General features: G+C 39.4%; 1 protein-coding gene across 1 annotated transcript; it reads left to right on the top strand.

Annotated features, from left to right (window-relative positions):
• The first annotated feature begins 757 nt into the window (after positions 1–757).
• dnai3 (dynein axonemal intermediate chain 3) lies at positions 758–21,644 on the top strand. The gene is made up of 22 exons (XM_041934573.1): positions 758–812; positions 2,745–2,773; positions 3,105–3,314; positions 4,030–4,134; positions 4,615–4,743; positions 4,863–5,062; positions 5,403–5,519; positions 5,964–6,160; positions 6,824–6,939; positions 9,054–9,143; positions 9,394–9,479; positions 10,969–11,104; positions 12,088–12,161; positions 14,958–15,111; positions 15,834–15,909; positions 17,676–17,794; positions 18,312–18,372; positions 18,760–18,890; positions 19,097–19,307; positions 19,673–19,764; positions 20,063–20,179; positions 21,478–21,644. Exons 1-22 carry the CDS (start codon positions 758–760, stop codon positions 21,607–21,609), a joined length of 2,637 nt encoding a protein of 878 aa, XP_041790507.1. The 3' UTR covers positions 21,610–21,644.
• Positions 21,645–23,047: the final 1,403 nt, after the last annotated feature.

Below are 23,047 nucleotides of genomic sequence, written 5' to 3'. Positions count from 1 at the left end.
CTTTATGTCGAGCAAATACGACACAAAGTTGCTCTTCACGCGTTAATGCGTCAGCAATAGCAAGTAATGTAGCATATTACTCTGTGTGGAGCCTTTCTTCATGACAGATATTTCTTACTTTTGATTTGGCAGGGAAAGTTTATATATATATTGCACAGTGCTTTACATAAGACATTTAAAGACATCAAGAAAAGATATCAGATAAAGGAAGAAGATAAAACAAGTGTAGGGCAATATAAAAGACAAATGTACCGTGCAGAGGCTTTAAAAAACAATAAAAGAAAATAGAGAATAAACTGAAATGGAATTAAATGGTAGGTTGTTGCGAATATATATGTGCTTCATGCATTCATTGCGATACTGCTACTGTTATCTGAATCCTGAGTATTTCCACCTTTTTCATTAGTTGTAACCTTAGCACGAACAAAATGTGGTACATGATAATTAAGATGTTTGTCAGCCTCAGGACTTGGCTGTATTTTGCTTTTACAGCTAAGTTCAGATGGGCTTTGTAGCGTTCATAAGTCCTGGTAGGGCAATTCTCTTACCGTCCACAAGATGTCGCCACGTGCATTGATGATGACTTTTTTGTGCAACATTGCAAGACATTGCTCTGCCACTGTGTGTAGCATAAAAGGAGGTGTGTATAGATTAAAAAAAGATAGTATGATGTTTTGCAAGGAGGACTGTAAGACTGTTTGTTGTTAAATTTATATGTAATCTTTCTCCCTTTCATTAGTGAATCTATTGAGAAAGGATGCCACCTAAGAGACCCAAAAGTGCGAGAAGCAGTGCAGGCAGTAAGGGGAAAGGTAAAAGTGAGTGTCTGAATACTAGTAAATAGTTCATGTGTGTAAATTCATGCATGTTAGTCTTAGGATGATCAAATGGAGTAAATAAATGGTGAACTGACAGCTTACTGATTTCCCATTTAGGCAAAAGGATTCAATCATCTGTCCATGTGGAAAAGCCTGGTAAGAGAAAATTTTGTTCTCAACTGGTTTGTATTAGCCTATCCGCAGGTCCTAGAGCAAATTTAAATAATCTCAAATTACAAGAGGTCTTACAGATATGAATGCAGATAACTAAAACCATTTAAGCCTTAAATTATGTTTTATAAATTTCCCATTTGAACTTGATGATAGAGTCCATTTGTATTTGATTACTTCCATTTTTTTGATAGGGTGTGGTCCTTTTAATGAAAGAGAATTTCTTTAGATTCATCTTGGATAATGTAAAATCACAGGAACGGTCTTACTTTGAAGTAGGGATGTAGCGAGTGTGGCTGAAAATAATAATCAGAGATGTCTTTGAGGAGTTCGAGAAACACTATACGTCCTCTGATGTGATCTTGAGTGTACTGTTGCATTGCCTTTGGACATGCTCTCTAGTCAGCTGTGGGTCTCCATTGTCATGGTCAGGTTTACTGTCAACATACCAGCCCTGAATGCATGCTTTTGGTCAAATGGAGGTCACCAACACTGTATCCTTTTACCATAGATTAGGTCATTTGCTCTTGTGAGAAATAAAAGTAATGGTCTTAAGAGTCCACGTATTCAGACTGGCTCTGTTTTGTCCATTTATTCATCAGTTTCACCAATTTCCAGCTTTTACACACAGGAGATAAGTGCTAGGTTTACCCAAACTTTAAACCGAACCCTTACCCTAAATTTAACCTAAAACCAATTCTTAAATGTAATGGGTAACCTTGTGGGGACAAACTTTAAGTTTGTCCGCACCATGTGGCAATGACTAAACTGTATGGTGAACCACTGACACAAATGCAGTATAAATGCCACTATTAAACAGAAGGTCTCTCAAGGACATTGATGATATAAGTAATAGGTAATCTTATCAGCAGAAAGACGCCTATTGTTCAGGCTTAAACTCTTAACAAGTATCAACAAAAATGAAAACAAACAGCCGTGATTGTACAATGTACTGTGGTACAGTATAAATACTGTATCTTACAGTATGCAGTCAAAAGACGCCTAGCCTTGACTGGATTATGCAAGAGGAAGGAGGCCCGACAAATTTAAAATATCTCTTCAGTGCAGCCTACGAATGCAGTTTAATTGCATTCTTTAGGGTTATGGAACATTGCACATCACACTCTCTTTGTCTCTCAAGCAAATATTTCCCATGAATACAAATGCCATAGTTGACACATAACTCTGTGAAATGAGGGGTGTGAGTTTCCACTACAATGATTTGGCATGAGGCCTAAGTGGTGTGAGTGGGAAAGGTTGACACACCCAGCTGGGAAGTGGTTACTTAAGCTGTACTTTAGCATTCCCAGCGTCCCCTCAGCAACCTTGTGGAAAGACTTTGAAGAGAGAGACCACAAGCAGGATGAAAACTGTTATTATGCAGAGCCCTGTTTACTGTAGTGTGCCCTGGACTGAGCCTGGCCTTAGATATGGAGGAGTCTGCATGGATTGTTTATTAAGAAAAACTTTGTAGTGGTGATGGTGCAGCGCTGAGGTTTTATATAGTATCAGTCCAGCTTAGATGTCTGTAACTGAGCAGTTGATGTCTTGAATTCATGCATTATTGATCTGCTTCTCACATGCCAGCATAGCAGAAAACACAGCAACATTCCCCCTCCAAGCATTTGAACATTGCATGTAGGCTATTCACAAGTATTTAGTTTCATCCTGTGATATTATAGAGTGGGCCAGCGTGCAGGGTGGGGAAGGTGAAAGATCAGAGGTGTTGTTGTGTGTTTGATCCAAAGAGTACAGGCAAGAATCTGTGTCAAAATCCATTGGCAATAGTGACTTTAAAGCCTGTACATTGTTTGAATATCACTAGAGGTGAGGTTTAGGCTCTTAGTTGTAGAATTTCTACATTCCTACTCATCATGCTTGTGTCTCTGTTTTCACCACTGTTTCATCTATTTCTGGACCATTCTGCTTTCTGTATGGCACTCCTGTCAGTCTTGTCTCATTCTGTGATCCCTGTAGTACATATCACTTACAATCCAAAAACAGCTAGTTAAATCTAGAGTCCATTATTCTTACTGTGTACTCACAAAGATGGGAGATGAAAATCTAGCTAATTTTAGTATATAATTTACTCTGGCTGCCATCTTGCTTGTCTACATTGATTGTCATCTCGCTCACCAAGGTCATCCTGATGATATCTTCCCCATGGTCCTGACATCAGCCACCCAGGAGCTCTTTGGTTGCCTTGCTGATGAGGATGTCACAGGGGAGAGCCCTTACAAGCTCCTGAAAAAAGACGACATCATACAAGACATTAAGACAAGAGCCGCAGTGTCCGATTTCAGCCCTGTGAAGCAGTTTGTGCTGGTGAGGCTGATTCATTGTCATACAGATCACTCAGACAATACCCCAAGACACTGTGATGATACACAGACCCCAAGTTAAGTGCTGTGGGAACAGACCAGTAACCAGTTCAACCTCATTTCCCTCCATCTCTGATCTGGATGGTAACCACCAACCTTTTTTTTTATTATTTTTTGTTATTATTATTATTTTATCATCATTACAGAAGGTCAAGGGGGGACATACCCATGCACACACACACAAAGGCACAGAGTAAATATACCACCAACACCATTTTAAAAAAGGTAGAGAGGAAAAAATAGGACAAAAGGTAGAAAAGGGGGATCTACACATGCACACAATGGCAGATATAGCTTTATATAAACATTTGCATATCGCATAAACACCAGTCTTACTTTATGCATTCTTGCTCCTTCTACCATAACGCATTACTCTAATGAGACCAGACAGTGCCCTAAGGGACCTATACACACTGATCTGTTCTACGTCCTAAGTAATGTCAGCTTTCTTATTTGGGACACAGGATGTGTGTTTCTGCCGTCCAATACGCAGAGCAATAATAATAGTGATTATAATATTAATAGTGTGTAATATTGCTGAATAAAGCCAAATTACTGCTGCACCAGGTTTCCTGCCAGAATCTATTCAAATACAACACATTACTTATCTAAACAAGCTTTGTCTGAATGTTGTGAATTTCTATTCCTTTATCTGACAGGACTACCCAGAGGATGAGATGTTGCTGGTTTTTGACAGGGACTTCACTTATGATCAGAGCTTCTACCTGGTTCTCACACCAGAAGCTAAGGACAGAATTATCAATGTAAGCAAACACTGGTTTTGGTTATGGTAACAAGATTCACTTTTTCCTAGATTGCTGTTGTTCTTCATAATGGACTGTTCATTAGATTTTAGCATTGACTGTTCTAAATGTTATTATGACTTTTTCCTGTTCTATTATTCATGTTCCTTTTATATTGGAGGTATGTACTCTGTTTTATCATTTATCACTAGTAGTGGCTGGTGTCAGAGGTCATACATTTGGAAGGCCCATTTTGCTGTGCCACCTAGTGTGTGTGTGTGTATAAATATATATATATATATATGTGTGTGTGTGTGTGTGTGTGTGTGTGTGTGTGTGTGTGTGTATCAATAGCTGGGACTACTTCATTATCTTCCTCTAGCTCAACCAACCCAAACTTTTTATGGCTATGACTGTGTGGGAAAATTTCAGGTTTAAGTAAAAAGAAACTATAAACTATATCTATATATTATTGTAATTCTCTCTGTGCTCTCCCTAAAGCCCCCAGAGCCTGAGACACCAGAAGTGTTTGAGGAAGAAGTCAGTAAAATCCCAGAACCAAAGCAATGGATGCATCTTGGCAGTGAGCAGGAAATTGATGAAGAATCTATCAAAGAGACCAGAAAAAAGGTACTGCAGTATATGAAAACACATTAAACATTACATGACCAGAAAAATTAGATTGTTTTTTCTCATTCTCCCTTGTCCATCCATTGCACCTCTTTGTTCTGTTTCCTGTTCGTCATAAGCTGTGGTACAAGTTCTCCAGAGTGCGGAGGAAGTTTGAGGTACCAGTCTCTTTTTCTGACCGCAACACTGCAGATGCTGAGGATGGCTACCTAGCGTGTGCTTCCTATCAAGACAGCAGATTCAGCATCAAGCAGATGCAGAGGGACTGCGGGGTGCAGGCTGCTCCCACGCAGCAGAGCAGCAGTGCTCAGACACAATGGTATGCCAGTTAATCAGTAAAGTCAGTTTGTTCTACAGGAGCAAAAGCACTTGCAGGTTCTGCCAACACCTGCCAGTCTGGTGAGATACTTTCACCTGTTTTGATATATGATACAGTAAGACTAACGTTGAATGCATGCAATTCAATCCCTCTGTGAGACAAGTATTTTTCTGCAATTATTGCTTATATGCCTTATACTGAGGTGGTGCAGCTTATATAGTCATATATTATGGACACATTCTTGAAATAACAATCATCACGTTCTTTCTCTCTTTGTTGTTTTAACAGTAACACCATTTCCACAAAAGCTTTTTCTAATTATTTTCTGCCCACTTTATAGGAAGATCCAGAGGAATAGCTGCACCCAGTACGTGCCAAGAGAGTTAAGTGATGAAGAAAGAGAGAACATCCTCCAGTTTGAGAGTCTGAAGCATTTTTTAAACTCAGTGACCCCCAGGTAAAATGATATATGCCAGTAATTCATGGTGTCTTCTGTCTGCCTATATATTTTGTAGAGGATGAGTGACAGTCAAGTCAGACTTATGCATTACTGTATCAGCCTTAAGGTACTCAAACACATCTGTTATTACCATTAGAATATTCAAGTGGAGTATGTTTAGCTTTCTGACAAACATCTTTCCCTTCCTTTCATTTTGTGTTGTTATATTTGCCTTCAGAGCAATGATACATTATTTTAATGATTATAATTGTATTTTTACATGTATATAATTATACATTATAATCTTAAACTTTCCCACACCCCCAACCTTCCTTTTGGTCTAGTTAAAAGATAAGATAACATCTGGGGTTTTAGTAGACTTTGTACTATAGCTATGGAAAGATGATGGAGGAAAATGAAAATTTTTATAGCAGTTTTGCCTAAAAAATGTCTTTTTTGCAGGGTTTTGCAAGCCCTTCAGCAGGAGGAGATCATGAATGTGTTCTTAGATGACTATAAAGCTCTGGGGACATTAGCTGAGGACGGTGACTGGTGTGGGAAGGTTTCTGAAGGTTTGATGCTTAATCAGGCCTTCTCAGACCAAAAGTACACTAAGGACAAGAAAATCACCAGTATTAACTGGCATCCTACCATCTATGGTAAGGAGCAAAATCACAGTCAAGGAAGAAATTTGTCTACCAGATTTCAACAGAGGAAATTTGCTCACTCAGAAACATTGACCAAAGGAATTTCTAACATTAAGTCTCTCAATACTTTGATGTTATCATCCACATCCATAATTTTCTGTCAGTTCAGAAAAAGACGCATTATTTTGATCAGATTACTTTATTTAGTGCATCAGAGCAAATTATATCAATATTGATGCTTTGTGTGACCTTCTGTGTGTGGGAGGATTCAGCGTTCGGGAGATTATGGTCTTAAATGTCTATAATACCATCAAGTTGTAAAACGTGGGCAAAGTTAGTGTTGATGGACCATGCTGCCAGTAAATATAACAATCTCACTGTTGCTGACAAGTATCATAATTTCAAATCCTCATTCATTGCAAAAGCTTTATAGTTCTTTACTACTGCTTTGTAATGTTGCCCAGCTGTCATCACCCATAAAGAAGGCTTTCAGCAAGATCCAGAAAAATAATATCAGTGTCGAAACGTGATTAGTGTTATTGAAAGAGGGGATCAGAGTTGAGTCACCAATTTCTCAATCAGTAAAGTTAAGAAGACTCTGTAAATATATTTAACATCAATTTTCTTGATGCAGTGTGGTTGATGAATTGTATGGCATGTTTTTTGCTGTGGCAGGTGTGATAGCTGTGGCTTTGACAGAGAAAAGGGAGGTGCCATTGAACGAGTCCACGTTTGTTGTCAGACCCTCTCTGGTTCTCTTCTATAGCTTTTCCAGCCCCTCTAATCCCCAGGTATGCAAAGTATATGAGAGGAACCCACAAATGGATGTGGAAAGCGTACCAGTAGGTTGAAAAGAGGTTGATAAGACCATATTTCTCTCTCTCATGGACAGCTAACAAGCAAATGCTCATACAGACGTGATCAAAATCTTAGGACCAGTTGAAAAATAGCTAGAATTTACCTTTTGCACATTTGGATCTTAATGAGTAGAGCTACAATATGCAAAAGCAAGAAGGGGGAGTGTGACAAAAAGCACTTTGAAAAAGTAATTTATTGAAAACAACAAGTAAACTGAAATAGACTGTTTATCAGCTGATCAAAAGTTTAAGACCACAGGTTATAAAAGCCAAAATCTGCTTAAAATTGGCTCAAGCTAAGACGCTTTCTCTTCTTGAACGTGGTCGGATCGTCGAGCTGCATAAGCAAGGCCTCTCGCAGTGTGCCATCCCTGCTGAGGTTGGACGCAGTAAGACAGTCATTCTAAATGTTTTGAAAGATCCTGATCATTATGGAACAAAAAAGTCAAGTGGTAGACCCAAAAATTACACCTGCGCTGAGCCGGAGGATCCGATTGGCTGTCCGTCAAGACACAGGGCGGTCCCCGACCCAAATTAAGGCCCTTACTGGTGCCGACTGCAGCACAATAACCATCAGACGGCATCTGTGGGAAAAGGGTTTCAAAAACAAAAAACGAATTCAAAGACCTTGTCTCCTTCAACACCACAAAACTGCCCATTTAGACTTTGCCTGGGAGCATCAAACATTTAAAGGTGGAAAAAAGTTTTATTCTCTGATGAGAAAAAATTTAACCTTGACATTCCAGATGGCTTCCAACGTTACTCTCATGACAAGGAGATCCCACCTGAGATGTTTTCTACCCGGCGCAGTGGAGGGGGGAACCAACCGAAGCTCCAGTGTTCCAGGGTCGTCAAACGGTGGCTGGTTACGTGCAGATGTTGCAGCGGGCATCCCTCATGACTGAGGGCCCTCGTCTGTGTGGTAACAGCTGGGTTAACGCTGCAGTTCACAATGCTAGCTTGACGAAGGACTTCTTCAGGGAGAATAACACCACTCTTTTGGACCATCCCGCATGTTCCCCTGATTTAAATCCCATAGAGAACATTTGGGGATGTATGGCAAGGGAAGTTTATAAAAATGGCCATCAGTTCCAGACAGTTGATGCCCGTTCGTGAAGCCATCTTTACCACTTGGAGCACTGTTCCCAATAGCTTCCTGGAAACACATTTTTGAAGTGTTTAACAAGAACGGTGGAGCTACTCATTACTGAGTCCTACTGAGAAAATATTTTGCTCTGGTTTGGAGAGTTTTTTGTAATTTTTTGAGCGATGGTCTTAAACTTTTGATCAGCTGATAAACAGCCTATTTCAGTTTACTTGTTGTTTTCAATAAATTATTCTTTCAAAGTGCTTTTTGTCACACTTCCCCTTCTTGCGTTTGCATATTGTAGCTCTACTTAAAACCTCATTAAGATCCAAATGTGCAAAAGGTAAATTCTAGCTATTTTTCAACTGGTCTTAAAATTTTGATCAGATCTGTATCTGTTTCAGACACACTTAAAAATTCACAGAGAGGATTTGCTTTTTGCTGTCGTTCAAGATCATTATTTACTTTGGCAAAATTTGAGAGGCTCTATTGATTTGACCCTGGCTCTCAATCAATAAAATTGAACTGTTAAATTACTCAAAATGTAATATGAGCTCTGAATGACGTATGTCTTCACTGGTGCATGTGTCATGCTTTGGATTCACTGTCTGCTGGAGCAGTGATCAAAGTGGCAAAGCTTACTGTGTACTTACATAATGGAATAAACATATTTATTTAGAGTGTGCTGTAGCTTCAGTCTTTCTGCTGACTTTAAAATTCAGTCAACAATGACTTCTCTGTACTGTAATGCCATCCTGCCCCTCCTGGGTCTTTTTTCCACTTATGCCTAGTGAAATGTAATCTACTGTATGAATTGGTTTTGTGGATTAGAAGGTGAACTTTGCATGGAAAGACTAGAATAAATAAATACTTGGGATGGCAAGCACCCATAAATGGAAATGTCTACTTTGAAATATAACATTTCTGCCCTGTGTATGAGGATTTTCTGTGTTGTTTGCAGTTGCTGCTGGAGAGCCCAGATGACATTTTTGCCTTTGAGTTCTGCCCCTCTGATCCAAATATTATTGTTGGCGGCTGCATAAATGGCCAGGTGCTGACTATGACTCTGCTCTGCATCTGCTCCCTTTTCCGCTGGTCTTTGCAGTAGTTTTTGTACCTTTCAGAACGAACAAAAACGATTAGAAATAAATGTGATTTATCCCATAGACGTTCTGTCGTGTTAGTCATATCCTGTACATGTTCCTGTGTATTGTGCCTGTTTACATTCTGTTTTTCATTGCCATTTGATCTGTAGTCATATTTGACCTCCACTGACTGATTTTGTGCTGCTGTTGTCTCAGGTTGTGTTGTGGGACATTTCTGCTCATGTCACACGCCTGCAGGGAACACAGCCTAGTGGTAAAAAGGTCTCTGTCAACACTGACACATTTGTAAGTACCCATATCCTGTCTCTAATGTGCACAATGTGGATACAATAATACGTGGAGTTCTGTATCTGAGTTGGTGCACTACATGTGGTATCAGTTACTGTAATTCTTTTGCTAGTTATGATGTCAGCTTGGTTTATCAAAGCATGCAGCATATTTGCTGTAAAAGACAGGCTGTAGTCTTCAGTGGTGCTGTATGACAGAGCGAGATGATGATACGTTGACTCCTGAGTTCCCTCCTCATCCTCACCCTTTCATTAGATGGGAATGCAGTGGCCTAATGGTCCTTTTCAAGCCAGCCACAGCTGTCAAAACTAGTTCCACAATTGCACTAATGCCAGCAGAAAATCTCCAAACAAGTTTATATCAACCTATTCATAGGCTCATACAAATGCCCCAGACAGACCGAAGGGATCTAACTGAATAAAAAACTCTTGATTGAAGACTGAAACTTCAGAGTGCTTCTCTTTTGGCTTGACATCATAGTAAACTAATATTTTCATTGCATATCTGCAATAACTACAGTTTAAATTTAAACGTACAATATAGCAAGTACATTGAATCCACCATAGCCTGTTAAAACATCTAGACACCAAATATTAAACCCTTTCTGTCCCTTAAAGCCTGTCCTCCACTGACATTTTCCACTCGGCTGCTGTATTTAAATAGACACATATGCCCCCATCATCCAGCCCCCATTTGCTTTGTGTGTTTTTATTGCCTCTACAGTGGAACAGCTGCCTCCATCCCTTTCCTCACCACTTCCTTTTTTGCTTTCTCCTCTCCCACCCTCCATATCTCCCTCTGTTCTCTTTGTCCTTGTTTGCTCTTCATTCCCCAGAGTCAACACTATCAGCTCACATACTCCAGCTGTTACACAAACCCTCCATCCTCAACCATAGTTTGTCCCCATAACAGATAACACGCAAGCAAATCAGATCACTTCCCTCCCTTGTGTGTACAGTGTAAACAATGGGATTTTTTATCTGCTAAAAGTCTTTATTTCTATGCTGAGTTGTGTGAAAGCTGCGCTACACCAGCACCTGTTGCTAGCTTGTCAGATAAATAAGGAATTAAAATCTTCCTGTATACATTTGTGCTCAGATCCATCTGCAGGTGCTCTGCACAAACTAGCCGCAGTTTGAGTTTGGTACATGTTGAGCTGTTATTATACACTGTTGCAATAAGTGTGCCACAATCCATATTACTATTAAGACCAGTGTTATTTAAATTTTCATACCACATGATACATGATACATGATCCAGCGCTATACATTCTGTTCATGTTTCTTGATCACGATCAAGGCACGATCTTTGAAAATTTGTGTTGCAATGCACATATAGTTTGTGCTCTGTATCAACAAATACAGAGCATGCTAAATCTAAATATCCAGTCGGACCATTTTAGGACAGCTGTTCACCACTGTAGAAAATATTTGTATTTAGATTGAATTGTCAGAGCTCACTGTACGTGCTGTGCCTTTTGTGTCTGACCTCTCACCAGGACCTTGATGAGAACAAAGAGAATGAGACTCCCGTCGTGCGCTACTGTGCAGCGTCTACTGTAGAGACCAGCCACAAAGCACGAATTACTGATGTCCAGTGGCTGCCACCAACGTTTGAGGTAAAGGGTGGGAAGGGGTAGTAACTGCAGATCTGACATGACATAGGCAGAAAACTGGACACTGTAGATAGTCACTTCTTGACATCAAGAGTGCATTGGGAAGGTGCTGGAACATTCCACAAGGTTAATTGCTATTTCATTTGGCCTATCTTGTTTAATAAAAGGTGTTTTGTGTGACCACACAGCAGTGCTTTTCTTGATCTCAAGCTTCTTTTAGCATATCTAATGTAAACAATGTGGCATAGTTTCTAACATACCGGAGGCAGCTAGAGTAAACTTTAATCTTCCACACCTCAGTTTCAAATTGTTAATAAAACATTAATCACTGCATGGTTAGGTCTTATTGCTCTAATAACTTCTATATCTAGTTTCCCAATATTGACAGACTTTTAATCTGACTAAGGTTAAAAGCTACTTGAATGTAAACAAGACTAACAGGAAATAAGGAAATAATTGGCATAGAGTAGTCTGGCAGGTTAGAATGTAACATTGAGGTATAATGATAGGAATTACAAGATTTAAGAAGAAGGTATGGAAGAATGGCACAACATAACGAACAAGAACAAACGCAATGAAAAAACACATTTGATCATGATGATATTATGAATGAATATATGTGATGCCTTGACACTATGGTGTTTAGTCTGCAGCCCACCTCAAGCAAGTGTCATAATAACTGTGAAAGCAGCTAGCAGCCGTGAAAACATTTATTCAGTACTAATGAAGTATGGCCTCGCACAGATTCAGTAAACTATTTCAGTCAACAAAATCTAACAATGAATACATTATAATTCTGGCTTTCTATTGGCATGACAACCACTAGCCCTCATCTGGATAAGTAAAGTAAGGCAATCATCAAAGTGCCCCTGGGGACACATTAAGCGCCCATATATCTTCAGGAACCTTGTTCACTGACATCAGCTCTTTACCTCCCTAAGCCGGACAGACATTTCTTGATTTTGTGACTCTCTCTCTCTGATTAGGTGACCAGGTCAGGCATGCCAGTAGAGAACAAGTACAACATTTCTGTTCAGGTTGTCACCTGCTCAACTGACTGGTAGGTCAAATGTTCCATTTAAATGTTACATTTATGAAATGCTGTGAGCTTATAGCTAATACAACTAAAATATATATGACAGAGTTTGACTTAACAAGTACACCTGCTTGTTTACACAGTATTTCTGCTCATTTCAAAGGATTATGGTTGGCAGCTATGGTGCGTCTGTCTCTGTCTTACTTTTCTTATTATCCCCCCTCACTTATCACTTTTCTGTGGAGTTCAGTATGATCAGTGACTAACTTGTAGTTAAAGGTCAGTCGTGCTTGTGTGCACTGTTGGCATTGTGTATACCAGTATAAGCTATTTTGCCAGCATTGTTGGTGTTTGTGTATGTATCATACTGACTGGTGGCTTATGTCCTGCAAAAACCAGAGTATTTTTTAACCGACATTGGCACCTTTTATGATCTGCCATGCACAACCCATGTGTAGCTGCCAGCATCAATTTTATAGAAGTAAATGATGTTTGTAAATTGTGTTAGTTTATAATTAAAAGTCTATGTTGTCCATGTGAGGGTAGTGGCAGAAGAAGGAGAAGAAGGTGGAAGTCCTCAGATCTTTTATTTAAGTACAAAGCAATACTACCGTAGAAATACACTGTTACAAGTAAACTGTGACTGAGTAGGATTAAAGTACAAAAGTATACTTTCCTCCACTGTATGAGGGCCAATGTCACACTCAAAGACTAACGTCAGTCCATGGGAGTTCTCCATGGACTTGCATAAACAAAAACACTTGGAGAGCAGACTGTACCAGTTAAATATTTAAGAGCTGTGCAGGAGGGGATTGTCTTTTGTAACCAGACTGCAGGTCCCACTAGACTAGTGTTTCTCAGTGGTACACTAGGAATCATCATTGTTTGTATCGCTCACACACAAACACTTGTCACATCTTCTGAAGGTCTGATGTGTGTGAAATGTGAACGTGACAGAGTTGTTGAAATACTGATTTTTTTTCACCATCTGTGAGAATGTAAAACATTTCCAGTGTATGTTTTTTGCATCTGAGCAGCAAAATAGTCTACATTGCCTAGTTGTGGAACCTCAGCTAATATATCAGAGGTCCGTTTCACAAAGCAGGTTTACTGAAAACTCAGAGTATGTTAACCCTGAAATGAGGGAAACTCTGAGTTTTCTGTTTCACATAGGAAGGTAAGTCCAACCAGAGAAAGAGGGGTAACTCAAGCCTGTTTCACAGACAGAGGTAAGTTAAACTCTGGGTCAGTTACCGCAGTAACAGAGTCTATGAACCTAACCTGGTCGGGACCAGGTTTTACTCAATGAACCTCGAGTTTCTCTGTGTCTCCGCCCTCTTTCAACCACACACCGTATTTCATTTCCTCATTCATTCATTCAGTCAGCAGACGAGTTTTGGCAAAGTTCTGCCGTCTGTTATTAAAGAAAAATCATTAAAAATATCAGTCAGTGGAAGTCCATTAGGCACAGTAGGTGGTGACTTTTTTCGTTAACATGGCATGTTAACGTCTTTTGATCATGATCCCGTGGATGAAGGTGCAGCGATACTGCGCAGAGAATTAAATATTCGTCGGGAGATATTTATCAGACCACGATGTTCTTGCTTTTCCAGACAATTATCGGTGTTAGGCCACCACCCGTTCTTCGTGCATCTGCCTTCTTTCTGTTAGCTGAGTAAAAGTCTGTGTTAGTTTAAATAAAGGCTTAATTATTTAACATAACATGATATAGATGAGAACACTTTTTTCATTTTTAAATTTTATTTCATTCGTTAACAAAAAACAAAACATTATATGAACACAATATAACCAATTTTACATTGAAAGGGAGCCACTTAATATTTACTTTACAATGTAAAACATGATCAAATTGAGGTAGCCACCTCCATGAGATCATGCAGAGGTCTTACCTGTTTCAACCATGTTTTTATATTTCAATTTAAGATGCTGGATTGCACCTAAATGAAATAAATTAACAGGCAACCATTCAAGCAGTTTTGCCCTGTAATATTATTGTGATTTCAAAGGACTACATTTATACTCACGCATTGACCCGAGCAGCAATGTTCTCCCACGCCGTCTCCCTCTCCTTCGCAGCTGCAGCGGTGTTGGACTTCCGTCTAAAAACGTGTTCATATTCGCTGTATGAGCGCATTAAAATGTCTAATTTGCAGTGGCGTGAAGTAGGCAGCCTTCCGCTTCCCCGTTGCCATGGTGACTCCTCAAATCAGGTTCCATTGAGGCTGTCTTTTTAAAGTTGCGGTGCACGCGCGTAACTCGAGGCGAACCTACTCTGAGTTAATCAAACTAACTCAAATCTGCTGTTGTGGAATCGAAAACTCAGAGTTTCCCATCTCAGAGTAGATCAACTCAGAGTTCAGGGTTACACTCAGAGTTTGTTGAACCTGCTTTGTGAAACGGACTCCAGATGTTGTTGTTGTTAATGAGAGCAGTGTTTTGTTTGTTTTGGGAGTGCAGTCTCCAGTAGCTGCCACTCAGTTAAGTTATAATGAAGTATCAGCCTCTAGCAGATGTGTGTAGCTTTGATGTGAATATAGACTACTTCTTATATATTTTGAAGTGTGGGTAATGTCCACAGATTGGCAATGAAGGGGTTGAAGGGGATTCCTGCTGCTCACTGTCTGCAGTTATTAGCTGTCACCACATTTGGAGAAGATTCTGCTTTTTGTATCTTTAATCAGAGAATGACTCAAACAGAGCTTGTGTCTGTCGATCCTCGTGGTTTAAATATGAACAAAAGGATTAAAGGTTGATGTTAATTTTTCATTCCACTGTGCCTTTGTGTCTCTCTCTCTAAAGCTCTTTAATGTTCTGGGATGTGCGAGCACAAAAACTGTTGAGCCAGTCAGCATCAGACAGGAAGCAGAATGCGGATCAGAAGACTAACCTGACACCATACGGTGTCCCCAACACTTTCAAACACCTGGAACGCACTTGGAAACCTCTGTTCAGGGTACTGCAGGGTTTAAGGGTGCAATACAAAACTCATGATTTGTGTAGAACCATAACTTTGTTCTTTGGCAAACATGATTTTTACAATTAATTTAAATTTATAATGAGATCAGTATTCTGTAGTTTCCGAATCTAAAAATTAAGATGTGGACATTATGATAGTGTACAGCAAGAACATGCTATCCACAGGTAGAATCAATGCTGATTTGTAAAAAAAAATGTAATGTGTAATGTTCATAGGTTTAGCCTTCCACTGTCATGACAAAGTTAAGCTTGAGTTGAAACACCTAACAAAATTGATTTATGTATATATTGTATTTGAATATAACGTCATGATTAAGTTAAAGATTCCTGCTCCACAAATAATTTCAGGAGAATTCAGATCAGATTATTTTTCAATGTAACCAATTAAGAAATTAAATTACTTATTGAAAATGAACACTCGCAAGGATTTTGGACAACTGGGTTTATGAAGGCTTTTAGTTTCGCTGATTTCCCACAGTGCTATTAAGTTAAACCACAATGTGAATATAACACTATTTCCAACTAACATTTAAAACCTCTGTATGTATGCATTTATGTATTTCTATGTATTTAGATGTGGTTCATTTAAGATTTTTTAGCGTGCAGTTGCTGGAGCACAGTCTGATTTGTTTTAGAAAATGTTTGGTCTCTGTCAGTTCTTCACATGTCAAAGTTGTCTTCTTCTCTGCCATGTGTCAGGTTTCCCTGCCAAAGATCGATACCAGTGGAGAATACGCTCCTATGAAGTTCAGCCTGGAATACTACACCTGTAATAGTAATAATACAGGTAAGTCCACAGGTGTGGAATTTTACCCTTACGCTGCTATCTGTTGCACCATCTCTCCCTTTTCCTACAATCAATCACACAAATAAGCATTACTCAATTTCATTGATTTGTACAATGGATTCTATGGTTTTATTTTTGGATGTGAGGAATCTTGTGAAAGTGGGTCATTGCTCATTCTTACGGTCTCTCAGTCACTTTTAGAAAAGAGTCCGAAAGAGATGGCTGTTTGGTCACAGCTTCACACACAGCAACCTGGATAAAATATGTAATAAAGCAAAATTCAGTTTGCAAGCTCAAAATATAAAACACAAAGTGTGTGTGCATGACTGCTGGCCTACTGTGGGGGGATTTTGGATTCTTGAATTGTGCTTTGGATGGCTGAGCACAGTGATCAGTGGAGCAGGGTTCACTCAGCCCTCAGGTACCCTCATTCTCAGTCTGTCTCCCTCTTCTCTCCTCTGGTTTCATGGCACTTTATTAAGTGATACTTCCAAAACAAGGCCCTCATAGTTGCCGAGCATTAGCCTTGCTGACTGTCAGCTCTTTGCAATATGCTGCTCAGGCTCCTCGAGGGCCAGAGGATGATCGTGTGTGTCCTGGCTGGTCAAGAAGAGGCCTGTCTTTGTCTGGCTGAAGGTCTGCCACCATAAACACAACTTTGGTAGCTGGCAGTTATAGAATTAATATGTTCACTAACCTAGGCAATAAATCTGGTGCTTTTTTTCAGCAGCCCTCAGGCAGTCTGTTATTAAGGTTTTAATGAATCCCTGTGTGATTAATACTGGTGCCACTGATATTGATTGAGTCTACGCTGTTCTGTTTTGGAGCACTATCTTCAGCATTTTGTTCTGTGCCATTTCTGATGCTGGAGTCACTTGCACTTACAGTTGTAGCCACTGTAGAAAAGCCCCACTCTGCTGTGCAACAGCACCACGTGATGTTCCTCACCAGGTTTTTTTGAGCAGTCCCTCGTGGGGATTAAGCAACAGTTGAGCAGCAGCACAGTGTGGTAAAGGTGAAACAATATCTACATCTGTAGCCGTCCTGTATCATCTGTCTCATGTCTTTACACACATCTTAACTGGGGGAAAGTGGATTTAGAAGATGTGCGATGGGGTAATCTGATCTGACCTTCAAGAGCTAATCTGGCAGAGTGAGGCTGAGACTTGATTGGGAGCAGCCTGCTGATAAGGGGGTGTGAACGGATAGTCCTGCACTGTCCCTGATAGACAGTTGGGCTTTTGTGATGGAAAAAGCCTCTTCCCTCACAACCAGTCCTGCCTATCTCAACCATCCCACCCTTCTCCCTTACTGCTCCCCCCTTTTTACCACAGTCCTCACTCCCACCTCCACCTCCTTTCTTTTCCACTCCCCTCATATCCCCCCTTACCAACCCATTCACCTCAGCTGTACCCCTCCCCACCTCTCTCTCTCTTGTCCTTCTGTGGTTTTGTTCATGGTCAAATTACCGAGCAGGCTGTACCAATACCACTGTTCAATCTCTCTTATTTCCTTACTTTAAATAAGTAGTCAATGTTTTTGAATGTTTCTTGTCTTTTGGTATCTTTGCAATCAGGAGTGCAGTATGAAAGCCAGGCATGAGCGAGTTAACCAGAGCAAAAACAAGTGCTCTGTTTGTGTAAATGTTGCTGTGAATGTTACAAAGAGAAAAGTATGAGCTGAACTTTTAACCTTGCCTTATTTCTACCCAACTCCATACACTCACCTGTTGCTGTTTCCCCGGACAGAAGAAGCCAATGAGAATATTGATAGCTCAGAGTTCATCCCAGACTACAGCCAGCTCAGAGTGCCCTCAGCTAAAACCCTCAGAACTCTGGAAGATGTCAATACCAAACTCTATATTGGAACAGAGGTAAATATTCCTACTAGTAAAATGCACAACATCAAGCAATATTTTATTCCAGTGCAACTGCTGAATGATTGTAGTGAGGTGACCAAACTGCACTGAGGAAATTATTCTTCATTATGGACCTTCAAGAGTTTTTCAGCTCACAGATATTAATAATGAAAGAAAGACAAGGTCAGATCTATAGTGGAAGAACCATAATCAATCATTATATTATCATACATTTTTATTTTTTAATTGCATGACTTTCAAAATGGAAACTTTACTCAACTACAAATACTCTCTGTACCAGAATCAGACTTGAGATAGGTATTTTACGTTTTGAGCCATTACTCATTTAAAAAACACAGGAAAATAAATGTAGTGGAAGATGTTCAGGTTATACTTGGCCAGCACATCTACAACAGTTTAATTAACAGCACTGTTAACATAGGAAAAAGAAAATCTATAACATGTGTATAACATGTGTATAGTTTTATTCCATGCTTCCTTGTAACATTGATGTGTATATTTTGACTGCCAGGATGGGGAGATTGTTTACACTGACTGGAAACTGGAGAAGGATGACTTTGCGCGGCTGCACAGTAAGTGATCTGGTGTGCTACTATTAGAGTTGAAAGGAACATAAACCCATTAACTGCAAACTGTGTATATTATTTATTTCTCCAAAACAGACCAAAATATGATTTGTTCAATAGTAGTTGTGTCCTCAAAGTCTTGACACAAAAGAAGATATTGACATTAATCAGTTTAATCATAAAAACAATTAGGTATGTTAACCACTAGCACTGAAGTCAAATCTTTGCTTTGGCAGCCATGCTGGATGTGATCACAGGAACCCAGAAGGTTAATTGCTCCTTGTATTGCAGTGCCCTGTTGCTTCTGTGAAAGTTGTTTTTGTTTGTTTGTTTGTTTGTTTTTTTGACAAATGTAATACTGCACCTTCTCTTCCTGTCTCGTCTCTCTCCCAGGTGCCAAGCCCCTTCACTGTTTTAGCACCCATCACTGGTTGGTGAATACAGTACAGAGGTCACCCTTCTTCAGAGACATTATTTTGACAACAGGAGGCTGGACCTTCGCCATCTGGAAGGAGGGAGTCATGGTAACACTCATCACTTCAACTGCAGTAGCAAAAAAAACTAACTGCAATCCATTGAAATCATTCCCCCTTTCCTAACTGAATAAAGTCACACCTAGCTATATCCTAGACTTTTAACATAATCCATCCTTCAATCTTCACCCAACAGACCATATTTGCATTTTAAATCCACTGACTCTATTTGACTTCTTGTAAACTACAACATCCAGGATGGCCCCATCATGTTGTCACCAAACTCTGAACTGGTGTGCACCGCGGGGTGCTGGTCCCTGTCCCGACCAGCTGTCTTCTTCATTGGGAAAGGGGATGGCAGCATTGAGGTGTGGAACCTGCTGGAAAAGACCAGCGAACCTACACACATCTACACACACCACATCAGCAATGTCAAGATTACCTGCATCAAACCCTGGACTGCCTCCTGTGAGTTCTTGGCCTTGTACTACAATAATATTTTTTAAGTTTGAGTGCACTGCAACAAGCACAAAAGCTGTACCTATCAATCAGTCACTGCTTTACAAATGACTGACAGGCTGAAGATGAGACAGTACAAATATAATCAGTAAAACAATTTGAGACTAATGCAAATGAGAAATAAAAACATTGAAATGGAATATAAAAACAACAAAATAGATTTTTAAAAAGCAATAAGACATATGAATGATAATAACAAATAAAATAAGGAGTAAGAGGGAGTAAGATATATTTAAAATATGAATAATTCCTTGTGAAATTTAACCCTAACCCCGAACCCTTCATTTACTTTACTTTTATTTTTTTTGTAACAGCCAAGCAACACTTCCTGGCTGTGACTGATGACCTTGGAATCGTCCGTGTATTAGAAATCCCGAAGACACTCTATGTTCCCTCTAAGAATGAGGTAAGACAGTCCAACCACCTCCTATGCACTCACTTTAAAGAACAGATGCCTGCTTACTTATTATTCTGCAAAAAGTACTACTGGTTTAATTTCTGAGCCGCATTTCTTTTTGCTGCTTTACTGCAGTGATGTTATGCTAGTCCACATATATGGCATTGTACCGACAGGCATGCTGGTTTAATGATAACCAAACCTCCAGTGTTGTCATGAGTTATGGGTTATTATGTTATTTAATGGCTGCCTCAACACTATACATCATACATTAGAACTGCTGACCTTGTCTTTTGTCTGTCTACAGAGTTTGAGTGTCAGGAAATACTTTGAGCTGGAGGAACACAGGCAGAGGGATTTTTTGAGGAGGAAGGAACTGTGGGTGACAGAGAAGAAGGAAGCTGAAGAGCTCGAGAAGAGGACGGTGAGCTGTGGATTCTGACTGTAGAACAAATGAACAGGTGGACGTTACAGTAGAGCTAGAGCACAGCAGGGAGTTTGTTTATGGAGAGCAATAGTGAAGTGTTCAGATCCTTTACTTAAATAAAGGCACCAATAAGACACGGTAAAAATCCTCTGTTACAAGGAAAAGTCCTGCACTGAAAATGTTACCTAAGTAAAAGTATCTAAGCATAAACAGGACAATGTCCTTAAAGTATTTAAAGTAAAAGTTGTCAGTGCTGAAAAATGTCTGCTGTGATTCTTATACTATTATATATCATTGGATTATTAGTATTATTATATAACATTTTACTAACAGTTTTGTATGGGACTGCGACTAACGATTATTGTCATTATGGATTAATCTAATGATTAGTTTCTCCATGAATCAATTGATTGCTTGGTTTACACAAATCTGAAAATAGAGAGAAACCTCAAAATGGTTAAAAATAAATAAAAGATACAAAAATGATTAAAGAGAATCTTCACATTCGAGAAGCTGCAACCATGAAAAGTTTTCGCCTGAGAAATGACTTAAACTATTATTAAACAGTAAAGTACAAGTACAGTACTTAAGTAAATGTGCGTGGTTACATTCCTCCACTGATGCAGGGCTGTTGGTTTGGATCCTCATGCAGACTGAAGTAATCTAGACAGACTGAGCACATGATGATTGCTCTCCCAACCATCAATATTCACCATTACAGTGGCCTTGAATAAGAGTTTGTGTCCTCAGATGCACTCAAACCTCACTAGTATTGGCGAGCAGTCCTTTGAACTTACAGTAAGCCCTACAAATGTTTTTTATTGGCCCAGTTAAAAGTGTGTCCACAGTTCAAAGTTGACACTGGAAAAGCTGGAGTAGGCCATCCTTCTTTTTCTGTCTCCTCTGATCAGTCTCTCTTATTCTCTTTCCCTCTTTCTCGTCCCTCATGTTTAATTCATTCGGATTATCATTTGATCCTGGGCACCAGGGAGAGTATGGTTATTGATAGCCAGTGCCTGGCAGTCTGTCTGCTAACTTTGGAAGCTAAATCTTCCAGTGGCTAAATGTTTTAATCTTATACTCTGAATGCAGATCAAGCCTTTATTTTTTGTTGTTGCAGTAATCTCACATTTGTTGACGTGTTTGTGAATATTCTCCTCTTGCTCCGACAATCAGCCATAAATTTCCCACCTGTAATGTTATGTTTACTACATGACCAGCACAAGACGTGTGTTTAAAGTGGTCTATCGTTTGCTGCATGTTGTTTATAATTCTTGTTTGGTTTTTGTCCCAAGGAACCTGGCAAGCTAGTAACATTTCTGAATGTGCCTGAAGAGGAGAACATGAAGAAATACAGTGATTACCTGATGCTGGAGAACAGCATCCTGAAGGCATTCGGCCTGTGTCCAGCTACTGCCGGCACATAAGATACCTGATATTACACACATTCACTCACACTTTTTAAGTGAAAACAGGTTTGATTTTGTTTTGTTGTTTTTGTCTAGAAAATATTGTAAGTATTGTTTTTGTAAAAACACAAAGGTTTGTATATTTTTTGCTGTTTTCACATAATTTGTCTTAACTGTTTTTACTGAAATATGATCTATACACTACTTAAATGTAAACTATAACGTTTTTGTAAATTTATTCTGCCATCAACATTTGGAGCGTTTGTGGGTTGGAGCTTCAGGGTCACTGATGGATTTTTTTCATCCACCCATCTGAGATCTAGTTACTGGGTAATGCCATCCATTAGCACCTTATACACCACTGCTCCCAGAGGAAACCGTTTGGAATACTTCAAAGATCTGACCTTGACAGGAAGTCATTTTATGGCTCTTTAATTTCATGTAATTAATCTGTTGTTGTTTGAAGTACTTCTAGGATATAAATCAATTTTATATGGCTCATCTTACATGCTGGGTGTGCTTAGGTGAAGGAATTCAAAAATCACAGACCACAGACAGGGGACCCTATCATAACTTAGGAATTATCCTCATGGGGTAACAGTTATGTAAAGTGTATGTGTGTTGACTCAGGTGACAGTTCATACAGCTCCTATCTCAACCTATTGGAGTGGGTAGATGTAAGCCTGAATGCATTTTAGTAGGACAAGGTGAAAATAAAATAATAGTACATACGACTTTCTGTAAAAGTCAAAAAAATGTTGAATTAGGAAAAAACATGATTAGACCACAGTGTTAAACTGAACTAATCAATATTCTTATGTAAAGAATTAGTGAAATAACTGTGTGTAATATGAAGGGACTCATGTCGTGACAAACCCAATTATCATCTCACTCTACAGCACCCCTCAGCTCTTTTAGCATCTTTCAGCTCATTGTTTTGTTTTTTATTCAAGTGTTTTGTTTTGGCTCAGTCTCATCACTCTCATCTACTGTGCATTCAGCCATAGCAGGCAAAAATCTCAAAAAAGTCCACCATACACTACCTGCCCAGCTCCAAAAGGCTGACAGACAAAGCTAGCAACTAGCTGGTGAACATTGTGGAGTATTTAGCAGGTAAAGACTCTTTGTTCAACATAACCACTTGATAGAAACTACATTGCATTGACTCGGTTTGAATGCATTTTTTTGCCCCAATATTGAAAAAGATAATGTTCCCACTAAGCTGTTTACATGGCTAATGATAGAGAATATACCACTAATATTTTTATTTACATCCACGCATTCTATGTTTAACGCAATAACATTAATGATGACATGACTTTCATCCATTCAAGCAGCTTCTTGAAAAGGTAGGCTTTGCAATATATTGCATGTCCAAAAACCTTTATAATTTCTGTCATAAGCTCTTTCATAATGTGTAAGAGTACAAGTGTTTCTCCTTCAGAGACCCCAGCCT

This window comes from Chelmon rostratus, chromosome 4 (genome assembly GCF_017976325.1).
Source record: "Chelmon rostratus isolate fCheRos1 chromosome 4, fCheRos1.pri, whole genome shotgun sequence".
NCBI lineage: Eukaryota > Metazoa > Chordata > Actinopteri > Chaetodontiformes > Chaetodontidae > Chelmon > Chelmon rostratus.
This window is presented reverse-complemented; position numbering and strand designations above follow the sequence as displayed.

Coding starts and splice junctions, on each gene's coding strand:
- dnai3 (XM_041934573.1), top strand. CDS start 758: ATGCCACCTAAGAGACCCAAAAGTGCGAGAAGCAGTGCAGGCAGTAAG. Junction 18,373..18,759: donor TGACTTTGCGCGGCTGCACA/GTAAGTGATCTG, acceptor TCTCTCTCCCAG/GTGCCAAGCCCCTTCACTGT. Junction 19,308..19,672: donor CAAACCCTGGACTGCCTCCT/GTGAGTTCTTGG, acceptor TTTTTGTAACAG/CCAAGCAACACTTCCTGGCT.